The sequence below is a fragment of the Arachis hypogaea genome, chromosome 11, assembly GCF_003086295.3.
Source record: "Arachis hypogaea cultivar Tifrunner chromosome 11, arahy.Tifrunner.gnm2.J5K5, whole genome shotgun sequence".
Taxonomy (NCBI): Eukaryota; Viridiplantae; Streptophyta; class Magnoliopsida; order Fabales; family Fabaceae; genus Arachis; species Arachis hypogaea.
In genome coordinates this window covers 12,534,512-12,547,248 of record NC_092046.1, presented here as the reverse complement: position 1 = coordinate 12,547,248, position 12,737 = coordinate 12,534,512, and the positions used below count along the sequence as shown (strand labels likewise).

The following is a 12,737-nucleotide window of genomic DNA, read 5'->3' as shown; positions in this document are numbered from 1 at the left end:
ATATATAAATTGAAATAATTAGAGCAGTAGTAAAAATATATATTAATAAACTCTAAAAAAAGTGAGAAGGGATTAGTATAAGACTAATTAGAGTAGTAGTAGAAATATAGTTTAATATTTTTTGAAATTTGGGAAATAATTAGTAGAAATCTACCCATGTTTTGGTATTTCTTTTTATATATTGAAATTTACACCCAAATCATAAGATAGGAGTAATTCAACTTGATTATCAAATTGTATATATAAAATAAAATAATTAGAATAGGAGTAAAATAATAGATTAATATTCTTTTTAAAAAAAAGGGAAAAAATTAGTATAAGACTAGTCATGCTTGGGTAATTTTTTTATATATTGTAATTAATACCAAATTTTTAAAATAAGAATACATAAATTCCAGGCGAAGCTGAAAAAGCAAGTGAGTGGAAGAAGCTTCTCTTTTATATCAGAGCCTGGTTTCGATCCAGGGACCTGTGGGTTATGGGCCCACCACGCTTCCGCTGCGCCACTCTGATTGTTGATATTTGTAGGAATAATCTAAAACTTTATTACCATGATTTGCAGCGCAGCATGCTGTTCTTCCTCTATGCTTTTAACGTAACCAAGGTTCAATTTTGCTCACTTGGCTTAACAGAGAGATTGAGATCGTTAATTATTTCTGCGAAAATTGAAAGTTTGAAAAAAGAATCAGAAAAGGATGAGAAGGCGACCTGGAATCGGAGGGTTGCAGACAGCTGCAGCAGCAAGGGATCAGTATCGGTTGCTTGGTGAGAATGTCGCAAAGATCAGAACCGATTTGATGAAGGAACAGCTTGCCACTTTTCGATCCCAGCTTGAAGATTTTGCTCGCAAGCACAAGGTTCCTCATCCTCCTTCATCCCCTTCAAATTATGATTCTCAATCATTTGATTTTAATTCTGAGGCTTTTGTCCTTCCAATTTATTATTGTTATTGTTCAAGAGTTAATGTTTTAAATGCAAAGGAAATAGTTTTGTTGAATTTTAGTAAATCGATTAACGTTTGTAGCGATATCAATTAACCTTTTGAGTTTAATTTCAGTTATTTGTCAATTCTGTGCAAGTTATAGTAGAATGTAATGGATGATTTTGGTTCCTCTATAGTTCTCTTAGAGAGTAAAGTGCATTATGATAATGCTTGATGAGAAAGTCGTACATATGCTATAATTTACTCACTTCGTTTTCTAGTAAATAGCTAATGTTGTTTAACTGTAACACTTGAAGGCTGAATCACATTGGACACTTCAGATGATTCGAATTCCCTATCACAACTTGAATGGTTTATGTTTGTGATGTTATGTTAGCCTTGTGCCCTTGTAAAACAATCACATATTAATGGCAAGATTATACACTATTAATTATTAGATTAAATTATTCATAATAATGGTTGATATCACTAGTGCAGAATGACATCCGCAAGAACCCTGCGTTCAGATCACAGTTCCACGAGATGTGTGCTAAAGTTGGAGTAGATCCATTGGCCTCAAACAAAGGTTTCTGGGCAGAGCTTTTAGGAATTGGTGACTTCTATTATGAACTTGGTTTGTAATATCTCTCTAGCTTTTCTTTTCCCCCTTCTTAACAAATGCATCTATTTGTGCAATATGGTCCTTCATGTACAAATATTGATATGCTGTTGGGATAATTGATGTGGAATATCTCAGAATAAAATGTAAGTTCAGAAAACCAATGCTAGGGTGAACATTAGGATTGTGGCTTGGATTTATTATTGCACGTTTAGGAGGAATATGTATTTTATCATTTTATTTCTTGAATTTACTTTTAGGGAAGATAATCAGGAAGGCTTTTAGAATTCTTCAAACGCATAGGCATATATATTATGTGTATGCTAGTTTTCAAAATCACTAGTCTTAACATTATGAAGAAGAGCAGCTACACCCTTAAAATATTTAATCTGGTATTCTAGTAACAAATAAATGCATGACTTTGAATGCTTGGGGTTCATTCTTAAGTATTCTCTTTTTGTCTAAGATAACGTGTTCCTGATTGATATGAGATCTATCTTACTTTTATTTGCATTAGACTTAATTAATAACTAAGTATGATACTTTTGTTTGACCTTTTTTCTTTTAAGGAAAAGCTTAATTATGCTTTTTTGTTAAAAAAAAAAATCCCAAGTGGTTAGTTTCACTATTTTCTTAATATATATGCTAAGAGCCTAAGACAAGCTACTTGGCTAGGCAGGAGTTCAAATAGTCGATATTTGCTTGGCCACTAGACCACACAATGGAGGACTGATCAACCTTCAGGAACTCTGCCATCTCCTTCGTCAGAGACGGAAAAGTGATAGGGGAGTTGTTTCTGAGGATGATTGCCTTCGGGCTATCAGCAAACTAAAGGTCTTGTGAGGTTTCCTATAAACCAGATTATATTGGCTATTCTTGTTTATGAAATGTGATGTACGAAGTATGTCCTTGAGTCGAGCTTAATGTATATTGTTATTATGTCACCTTTTGGAGGACCGAATTCTTCATTTTCCTCAGAAAAATACATAGAAGAAATGCTTCTTGGCCTTTTTGGTTCTAGAACTGAATGGAATTTAAAGTGACCAAAAAAATCCAGAAAATTTGAAAATAATGCTACCTTTGTCTACTACTGATTACTGAATACTATTGTTATTAACCATTCTGTATATTTATTGAATGTTCTACATGTTTTGTAATTATAAATGGTATTATCGTTGGACTAAATAAATTACAAACCCGATTTGCCATGTCTTAGAAATTTACATGTATCCTTGTTTACCCTGTGGTGGTCTCTTACTAACTGTCCAGTGTGCGACAAAAATTTCAGGTGTTGGGTAGCGGTTTTGAAGTTTTTTCAGTTGGTAAAAAAAAGCTTGTCCGTTCAGTTCCAACTGAGTTGAACAAAGACCACAATGAAATTCTAGAGCTTGCCCAGGTAACAACTATCTCGTTCTATGTATGGAGATATGTTCTATATATGCTTGTTTCAATCTGACCCTGACAATTATGACATAGCACTAAAATGAATTTACTTAATTAGCCCTTGTGAAAATCCTTTTACTAATAGATTTTGGGGTTGGGAACTTATTTGAACTCACCTTATTGCTTGATGTGGATAATTTGAATATTTTGGTAGATTTTGGGAATATGTTAAAATTGTTGATACATAATTAGCTGGTTAACGTTCTCTAATTTTTGTCCTAGAAGAGTGGAAGTTGCTTAGTAAATTTATTTATAGTCTACCAATAACACAACACATATCTATGGCTTTGTAAATTTATGTTTATTATATATCAATAGAGAGGGAAAAGTGTGGTCATGCTGCAAATATAGGTTTGTTCTTTCATGATTCATATATGATCAATTATTTGGACTTCCAAATCATCTTCTACAGGAATTTAATTTAAGTCTATATTTTCAATTGTGACACGGTTTAGTTCTAAACTCGTGAGTGGTTATTGCATTTAAATTTTTTTGTTGAATACTGAGGGAAATTTTAGAGTACGTTTGGTTTGCATTTTCATTTTCTGTTTTCATTTTCGTGTTTTCTGGATTTTGTGAAGAAAAAAGTGAAATCAGGAGGTGAAAACAGAGAACAGGATTGTTTTAACTGTTTTCACTTTTTCCTTCACAAAATCCAGAAAACAGAAAACACTTAAAATGAAAACAGAAAATGAAAATGCAAACTAAACGCACCCTTACATTTCTTCCTAATATTGATAAGAAAACTGGTAATATGAGCAGATTGACAGGTTTTCATCAAATATAGGTTTTATTTGCATAGAGACGCACTCCTAGGGTTTTGAGGGTGAATTTTTATTTTTTGTTTATTTAGTTTTTAATTTGAACTCTCTTGCTTTGGATTTTGTTTTGGTGTTATAATACACATACTTTTCCCCATCAAAAAAAAAAATAATACACATACTTTTATACACATGTGGTGCTCTGAGTCATGAAAAATCTAGTTAGAGCACAGGAATCTTCATCAATTGTGGTTGTTTGTTATATTGACATGGGTTCAACCTGGATTCCATGTTGGGAAGCATTAGAAGATTTGCTTTCTCTTATTCAGTGTAGCAATGCAATCAGTTTACTATGTGAGAGAAGAATTGGTGTCCAATATCATTTCATTAACACACTCTGTACCATATAGGCTCAAGGATATGTGACCGTTGAAGAAGTAGAGAGGCGGCTATCTTGGACTTCGGGCCGTGCTATTGATGCACTTGATACATTACTTGATGTAAGATAACTGACTTTTAAATTTTCTGTAATATAAGTTCTGATGTTTATTCCCTAATATATAATCTGAAATCTCTTGGAATAACTACAGACTGTTTGTTTGGCTTATGCAGGAAGGACTTGCAATGATCGATGATGGCCATCGAGATGGTAAACGGCGTTACTGGTTTCCCTGTGTATCTCCCATCTCATCTTCAATAGGAGTTGATTCCTAACAATTAATTTAATCAGGGAAAAAGCATCTAGGTCAGATTTTTTATGACCTATTTTTTTTACTCTTGCAAACGTGCAAGTTAAAACCTGTGTGTCCTTATTTACTTTGTCCTAAAATGTGTGATTCATTTTCAGTTTATCTAGTTCACAGAATATGGTGTTTAGTTACCTGAAATATGTACTTAATCTTCTACAAGTGCTGCTGAACAATGAAGCATTCATGTACAAAAACTAGCTCCTATGAGCTATTGATAAAGCAGGGTGGTACCAAAACCAATATACTATCTGAAACTGTACTTGATATATATGTATATATTATAACTGTTGCATCCAATCAGATGTTAAGCAACCTGGTGAAATTAAATCAAGTACATATCATAATAATACTGATGTTTCAACAGGTTTAGCTATTGATTTCAACTATGTATATATTTTATGATTGAGATTAACGGCTAAAGCTATTGGAATACTAGTCTTCCTGAAAGACTCGAAATGTTTTAAGCCCAAGTCGGTTTCCATGGCAAATAGAGAAACCACACGCCTCTATAGACGAGAACACCTGTGTATTCAAACTCCAAGAAAATAAACCCCAAATTAGATTAAAAGTTCAAATCAATACAATCTAACGCCTCCCACGAAGATATCATGATTCATGAAAGAAGATTCATCTATCAAAGTCTAATCTTGATGGTGCAATATAAGCTGACCCAACCTACACGGCTACACCCATTTTAGCTTTTAATGTTTCTGCCTATTCTTCATTCTTAAGAAGGCTTTTATTAAACCCTGCTCATCCCTTTGATATGAAAACCATTAGCGCTTCCAACCGTAATCCAGTTTTTGCCTCTAATTTGTGACTCTGATCCACTTAAACTGCCGCTTTGTCAAGCTTCATGCCTTCGCTTTTTGTTCATTGTACAATTTCTTCTGTTTCTGAATGTCCATCCTAACCAAAATTTTCTTTTCCACAATAATCAGAAATCAAAATGTAACAATCTTTTCTATTAAATGATGATAAACCTTTACACGCAAAAGAAGAAAAAATAAATAGTTCCTCAAACATCATAAGGTAAATTAGATTTATAATAATCTACTCATGTTTACATTGACATAAGCATCGCGTATTTCAACTATCTGAAGGCTAATCTTTCCAATCAACAATGTTTATATAATAAGTGAGGATACATAAGAGGCACAAGCTCTCTCAACAATGTGCAATAATAAATCGTATTAACAGAAAAACGAAAATAGAAGAATGAATGTCATTGAGCTTCGATTTAAGAAGCCATGTCAATCTCCTCCATCCATTCAGACTCAGGCTCACTCCAAGACCTAGGTCTAACTCCAAGTTTAAAGTACAACACCATCTCCATGGCTTCAAAAACCTTGTTCTTATCCAAAAACTCATTCCACAGTCCACTCACTATGCAGTAATTATTGTTATACGGTGGCCGGTGGTGAGCCGAGTGCTGCGACCGCGACACCAGCACGCCGGCCTCCTGCAAGGCCACCACGGCCGGAGGAAGCCGGCTCTTCGTCCCATGCGCCCACGCATGAAACTGTTGGCTAAACATAATGCAACCAGCAAACACACCAACAAAAGATTGAACAACTGGATCATGGCAAAGAAGGTTTATAGGAAGCACTGAGAATGTAATGGCACGTGCCAAGGCATGCAAGTTGTTTGAAAACTGGCGCCTAGTGATGGTCCATGGCCACTTATGGTGACCCTGGAAAGCCTCAATTTGGGATCCAAAAAATGGTGTCGAACCATCACCATAGTTGTCAATTCCCCAATGGTACACCCCGGAGCCAAGGTCAGCTAGAATGTAACCGATCCACCCTGCAAAAATCGGCTCCATCAACATATGCATATCAACTGCACCCTTTAATGACTCTCCCATTGAAATCAAGAGAGTTGTGCACCCTGCTATCACCCATGCCCTGTGTGACCATGTTGATTGCAAACTCGGATCATTGTCTTTGGGTCGGTCCGTGGTGATTACCACTTTTGGCTGCCGTTGTACAATCTGTACAGTCTGTACAACCACAGCCTTAGGCCCAACGACTAATTTGGCGTTGGGCCTATGCTTGGTGGTAGTTGAGCAATACTCGGAAGCTCGACCGGATATTGCCCGGCTTATGAAGATTTTGTGGTGGAAACCGGATGGTAGGTACTTGTGTTGGACTAAGGAGTACATTGGAGATGTGGAAGAGGAGCCAAATTCTTTTGTGGAAGAGAGCTATAATATGAAAAGAAAAAAAAGTTGGATATTGAATAAAATTTCAGTAGTGGCTGTGGGAAGAAATGCTGATTATGTGCAAGTAGAAGAAGCTGTATGGTGTGGTTGACAAGGAATATGCGTGGTGTTGTGTAGGTCTCAAAGAACCTTTACTTGGTGGTTTCAACTAAAATTAAATCCGTGTCACATATTTTCTTTGGAGGTTTTCATAGTTGCACGTTTCTGAAGGGTAAAGAGTTTTTTCATCCAGCATTCTCAACGACTTGTTCAATTGCTTGGGCCAAGAAAATTGCTATATTATTTTGTGGTCCCTTAAGTATTATTTGTAATATTTGATTGGATGGTGTGGTTCATAGGCTGTGATCAAGAAATGGAAATATAAATGGAATGTAAGGACGTGTTTCTCCCACGATTATACGATTAGTAGAAGCTAGAAGCAGCATTACACGTAGTAATTTATCAATCAAATTAAGAACAAAGAGTACAATAGGAAAGGGATATTCCAATCCTAAACCCATTCTTTTCTTTTTATTCTTGCCATTTTAATTTAGGATTAACGCTTGTCTTATTTAAAATTTTGAAAATATATTCAAATAAAATAAGGATGACAACACCATCTGAATCAACCGAATCAACAGAATCTCTCTCACCTCGATTCGATTGTAATGGATAATTATCTGTTGTATATCAAAATATTTATTTAGGTGACGAATTTTGTTACCGGCGGGATGAACTTGAAGTTAGTGTGTACTATTTGGTATTTACTACTAACTCCAATACATATCTAATATAAATAAAGATAATAAAAGATAATTTTAAAAATATAAAAGATTATAAATTAGCGTTTTGTCAAACATACACACATTTGGTCATTTATCATATATATACATATTTTGATAGTATAAACTAAATTTTATTAATTTAAAGTTTTAAACTAAAATAGTGACTAGAATACATTTGAGAGAATTGAATAGAAGTATGACAGGTATGAAACGGGTAGGTTAGGATTTTAAATTTGTAATGTTAGGTCAAAATATGTAAGAGATTTAAATTTGTAATGTTAGGTCAAAATATGTAAGAGATTTCAATTGGCTCAAATTATTTACTCTTAACTAGAGAAATCATTACTCTTAATTAATACACTATCAGTATAATACTCCAAAATTTGTTGGTTATACTTTTGAACGGATATTGATTTTTGGTCCTTTTTTCTTTCTTTGAAAATATGGGAATCTTTTTTTTTCCCTCTTTTAACATCCATTTTTTAATTTGTAAGGAAAGCATAAATTTTATTTCATTATGAATGTACTATCTTATTCAAATGAATTTGAGAGTTATGACTAGACTAAAAAAGTCAAGAAAAGAAAGAAAGTTGGCTAATTATGTACCTTAAACAAGAAAGATTAGACGTTCAAGCTCAAAAGATACGACTAAGGATTAATGTTCATCAATAGGTAGGTAGGCTTTAGAATTCAATTGTAATTTGTAAAGTTCCAAAAATGACATGAATCATTTCTTAAACTACACTTTACTCAAATTTGTTTAAGAAATAATTTAATTTAAATTAAAGATATGTTTTAAATTAAACAAAGCTTAAAAAAAGCATTAAAATTAACACTCAGCTCATAATACCAACTCTAAAGAGTATATGTGTTTTTTTTAAAAAAACAAAAGAGCTCAACACACTAGAGTGGAGCAAACAGGATCAACCACCAAACTTCTCATCCAAAGATAACAAAACCAAATGAAAATCTCCATGTCATCTCCGACATAGCCATCAACAACATGAGGGAAGTACACCTCTCCACTCATCACAGCTAAGCATGGTCATGTTGATAATTTCTTCTACACCTTTGCTTTTATTCTGAAATATCCTTCTATTTCTTTCCATCCAAATGTTCCAAATGACCGCACAGAAGCACCTCAACTGCTGCTTTCGATCTTCTTATCTACACGGCTCTTCTGTCCAACTTAGATAATGGTCCTTCGTCAACCCCGGGACAGTCCATAGCTGCCCAAACGCTGATATCCAAGCATTCCACACCTGCCAAGCAAAATCACAGCCAAGAAACAAGTGATGGATCTGCTCAACATCCTTATTGCATAAAATACAACCTTTATCATCCTGACTAATAATCCCGAACCGACTTAGCCTTTTCTTAGTATTCACCTTGCCTAACAAGACAAACCAAGAAAATAACTCCACTTTTGGTGGAACTAAACATTTCTAGATGGTCTGAGTGAAGCTATAACTGGTTATATCCTCTGCTAGTATTCCTTCTTGCAGCACCTGCACAAAAGACTTAGTCGAAAAGATCCATAGTCTATCATATTTTCACACAACTCTATCCTCTCTATTATTTACTAGCCTCATAGGTCTCAAAGCCTCATGTAACTGGCTTAGGAGATCCAACTCCTACTAAAAAAGCTCTCGCCTCCACTAAAAGTCCCAGATCCACTCTAGCCCATCCCAAAACCCACAATCCCCAATAACTGAACCACATTGGTTTGAAACAGAGAAGAGCCTGGGAAACTGATCGTTCAAGGATCCACAACATAACCATACATCCTCCCAAAACCGAGTCCGTCGTCCGTCCCCAATCTCCATGGACAGGCCTGTAATCACTTTATCCCTTAAATGTTGCTCCTTAATTTGCACATGGCAAATGTCCTTCCAAAGTCCTCCTCTTGTGGGTAGCACTTGAGTGGACAGTAACTCATTCGGCTTCAAATTTATTACAGAAACAGACCACCTTCTTTCATAGTGGGCACTCTTCCTTTGCAAACTGCCACCACCACTTAAACAAAAGTGTAGTATTACAAACCATAGCATCTCCAACTCCCAATCCACCTAATTTCTTTGGGGCCTGCACCAAATCCCATCTCACCAAAGCCATACCATTCCTCCCATCCTCCTTGCTCCATAGAAAACTTCTTTGTAAGGAAATCAATTTCTCAGCAACAGCCTTCGGCATCTTATACAAGCTCAAATAATACACTGGCAAGCTATTTAGAACTGATTTGATGAACACCAACTTCCCAGCTTTGTTTAGCACCTTAGCTTTCCAAAGGCCCAGTTTCTCTTCCACTTCGTCGATAATAGGCTTCCAGGTGTTGACCAACCTCGGATTTGCTCCTAGAGAGATTCCAAGGTATTTAACTGGGAGGGTACCTTCCTTACAGCCCCACAGTCTACATATGCGTTGTACCCACTGCTTATCATAATTGACAGGAATCAAGCTGGACTTATCAAAATTAATACTAAGCCTGGACATCAACTCAAACCACCGCAGCAGCCGCTTGTAATTCTTCATAGTCTCTTCTTCTGGCGGGCAAAACAGAATAGTGTCATCAGCAAACTGAATATGTGATAGCTCCACACTGTCTCGACTAACCACCAAGGGAGAAATACGCCCATTCCTGACTGCCTCACCAACCATCCTATGCAGAACATCCACAACCAGCACAAATAAGAAAGGAGAGAGCGGGTCACCTTATCTCAGTCCCCTTTCCATTTTGAACGGTTTAGATGGCGAACCATTAATCAAGACCGACATAGAAGCTGTGGTCACACTCTTCATAACCCACGCCCTCCATCTGCGCCCAAACCCCATCATTTGCAACTAAAGAATATAGTTTTATCTCAAATAATTTTATATGTGTATATTAGTTTTTATCTCAAATAATTTTAGTGTACAAAAATATTTTTAAAATTTTAAATTCTTGTTCTTAGCAACTAAAGAATTGAAAAGAACAATTGTGTTTGTTCCAAATGCGTATCATTAGTTAGTCCAACCCAGTGTTTCCATTTCGTTTTTATTTTTTGTTCTCATTCACTTCTTTGCAATTCAACTTCAGTGTGAACTTGTTCTTCGAAGCATCATATCTTTTCTACCCACGGTGTGGACGTATTCCGTTCGAATGACACTGGTCATATTTTTTGCTTATTTGTGGATTCAATAAGTGTATTCAAATAACTAAATACATTTTCTTTTTTATGGGACAAGAGAAAATGTCTCCCATGTATGCTATGATTAACACCATGTAAAATGTGGTTTCCAACCGAGAACTCTTTTGAACAACATTAGCAACGATTTACTAGTTAAGTAAAATATATAACATACACTGACTAAAAACAATGATAACTTGTAGAGCATATTTATCAAATGCAGACGTGTTAGTAAGCAACACACAAAAAAATGACACATTAATGGAGTTACTTCCAACTAACCCTGGTTTCCGACCGAGAACTCTTTTGAACAACATTAGCAACAATTTACTAGTTAAGTAAAACATATAACATACATAGACTAAAAACAATGATAACTTGTAGAGCATATTTTTCAAATTCAGACGTGTTAGTAAGCAACACAAAAAAAAACGACACATTAATGGAGTTACTTCCAACTCACCCTGAAAATACTGTCGCATACAAGCCGCTGTTCGATCAGGGAATTAGCTATCACTCCTTCACAATTGTAGCATGCCTGAATAACATGTCATTTGACCATATACCTTTGAAAAGGGTGATTCTCTAACGAGTAAACATGTTAACTTTCTCTATCGAAAACTCCGTGGATAAAAGTCCACTAGAACACCTTCTGCATTTTTTATTCTCACGCAGTGTGACCAAATACTCACCCCTGATGAAGATCGGATTACATGGAATGCCTCTCTGTCCAAACTCAACTAACTACATCAATGGGCTAATACTCGTTGAATGCACGTCAACCATGCACCATATAGTTTCTATTCCAAGAGGGGTTTGTTGATACCCCATCAAAAACGAATTGCCATTGTGAATTACCATGACCTGAAAATGCTAATTTAACACATGTTTAATCTTAATCTTCTGAAGGTGAAACTTTTCTGTATCAAAAATCACTATATCGGTCGCCACTGTTGTATAGTGTCCGCCCCAGTTGATCCACATAGCCTTTCCAAGATGGAACAGTGAGTTCATCCCCAAATCATTCAAACATTTATCCTTTATATACCCATGCTTCCATCTTCCATCAATAGAGGTGAAGACATTGCAGTGCAAAAACCTGTCTCTAATGTGCTTTTTTGAGACATGGACAATGTAATAATTGTCTATTTTTTTTTGGTAACCAAAGGAATATCCAATCGTAGCTTGCTGGTAGAGCTTGTCAGCAGAATCTTCAAAATGTCGGGCGCGTCCTAGTAGTGGATTCTACACCATGATACCCGAATTAAAACCCTACATGCTATATCGTATACATACCATACCATAATCTGAGCCAATAATATTCCACCATCCGCTTGGGCCCAGTTGAAGTGGCATATGCGTGGCGACGCTTGCTCTGGGACACAATCCACAACACATAAATAATTAGTTGAAAATACCATTTCTTCTTTTCCAATTTGTAGCAACACCTTTGGATATTTCTTGCTGTTTGCAAACGTGTTATCCTTAATAAAATCTTTAGAAGAAAGCCGGACATGCCAAACTCTCCCCAGCACTTTGCATCTGATTGCCGTCTTTGGGTCAGTCTTGGTGAACAACTCTAGCAATATCTCGTCGGGGAACACGTGCCCTTCCATGGAAAGTAACGATGGCGTCAAGCGACATAAGGTATTCGAATATGGTTCCCTTGAGACTGACTGAATTAGTTTATTTTATTCTGCTCCACTATATGAATATATATGCGGGCATATGATATTACCTGCTTCATGTACAATAACACATGCCCTAGTAACACATAGGACAGGAAAACACAAACATATCTCATATGAGTATCCACCGCAAAAAAAAAAAAAAAGATAAAAAAATGAACAGTTGCCAGGTTGATGCGTCATTGATCCAAGCACACAATGAGCTAGCCAATGGGCTCTCACATGCCCGAGCCAGGAGTGTATTCGAACATGTTTCATATATTCGATTATATTGGCAAGTGTGAGAGTTGGTTATGTACTAACATGCAACATAAATTTTGATTAAGTTTATGGAACTCAAATTACCCGTATAATTAACAATTAAACCAAGGTATTAGCCGATGAGAACATTGTAGCATAC

The 12,737-nt window shown here is 35.8% G+C and overlaps 2 protein-coding genes across 2 annotated transcripts; one reads left to right on the top strand and one right to left on the bottom strand.

Annotated features, from left to right (window-relative positions):
* Positions 1 to 426: 426 nt before the first annotated feature.
* Positions 427 to 4,741, top strand: LOC112720290 (vacuolar protein sorting-associated protein 22 homolog 1). The gene is made up of 6 exons (XM_025771179.3): positions 427 to 857; positions 1,421 to 1,556; positions 2,221 to 2,375; positions 2,830 to 2,937; positions 4,156 to 4,245; positions 4,358 to 4,741. The coding sequence occupies exons 1-6, from the start codon at positions 696 to 698 to the stop codon at positions 4,457 to 4,459; spliced, it is 753 nt and encodes a 250-aa protein (XP_025626964.1). The 5' UTR covers positions 427 to 695; the 3' UTR covers positions 4,460 to 4,741.
* An 863-nt stretch (positions 4,742 to 5,604) lies between these two features.
* On the bottom strand, positions 5,605 to 7,046 carry LOC112720289 (fatty acid desaturase 4, chloroplastic). Its single transcript, XM_025771178.3, has one exon. The coding sequence runs from the start codon at positions 6,656 to 6,658 to the stop codon at positions 5,735 to 5,737; it is 924 nt and encodes a 307-aa protein (XP_025626963.1). The 5' UTR covers positions 6,659 to 7,046; the 3' UTR covers positions 5,605 to 5,734.
* Positions 7,047 to 12,737: the final 5,691 nt, after the last annotated feature.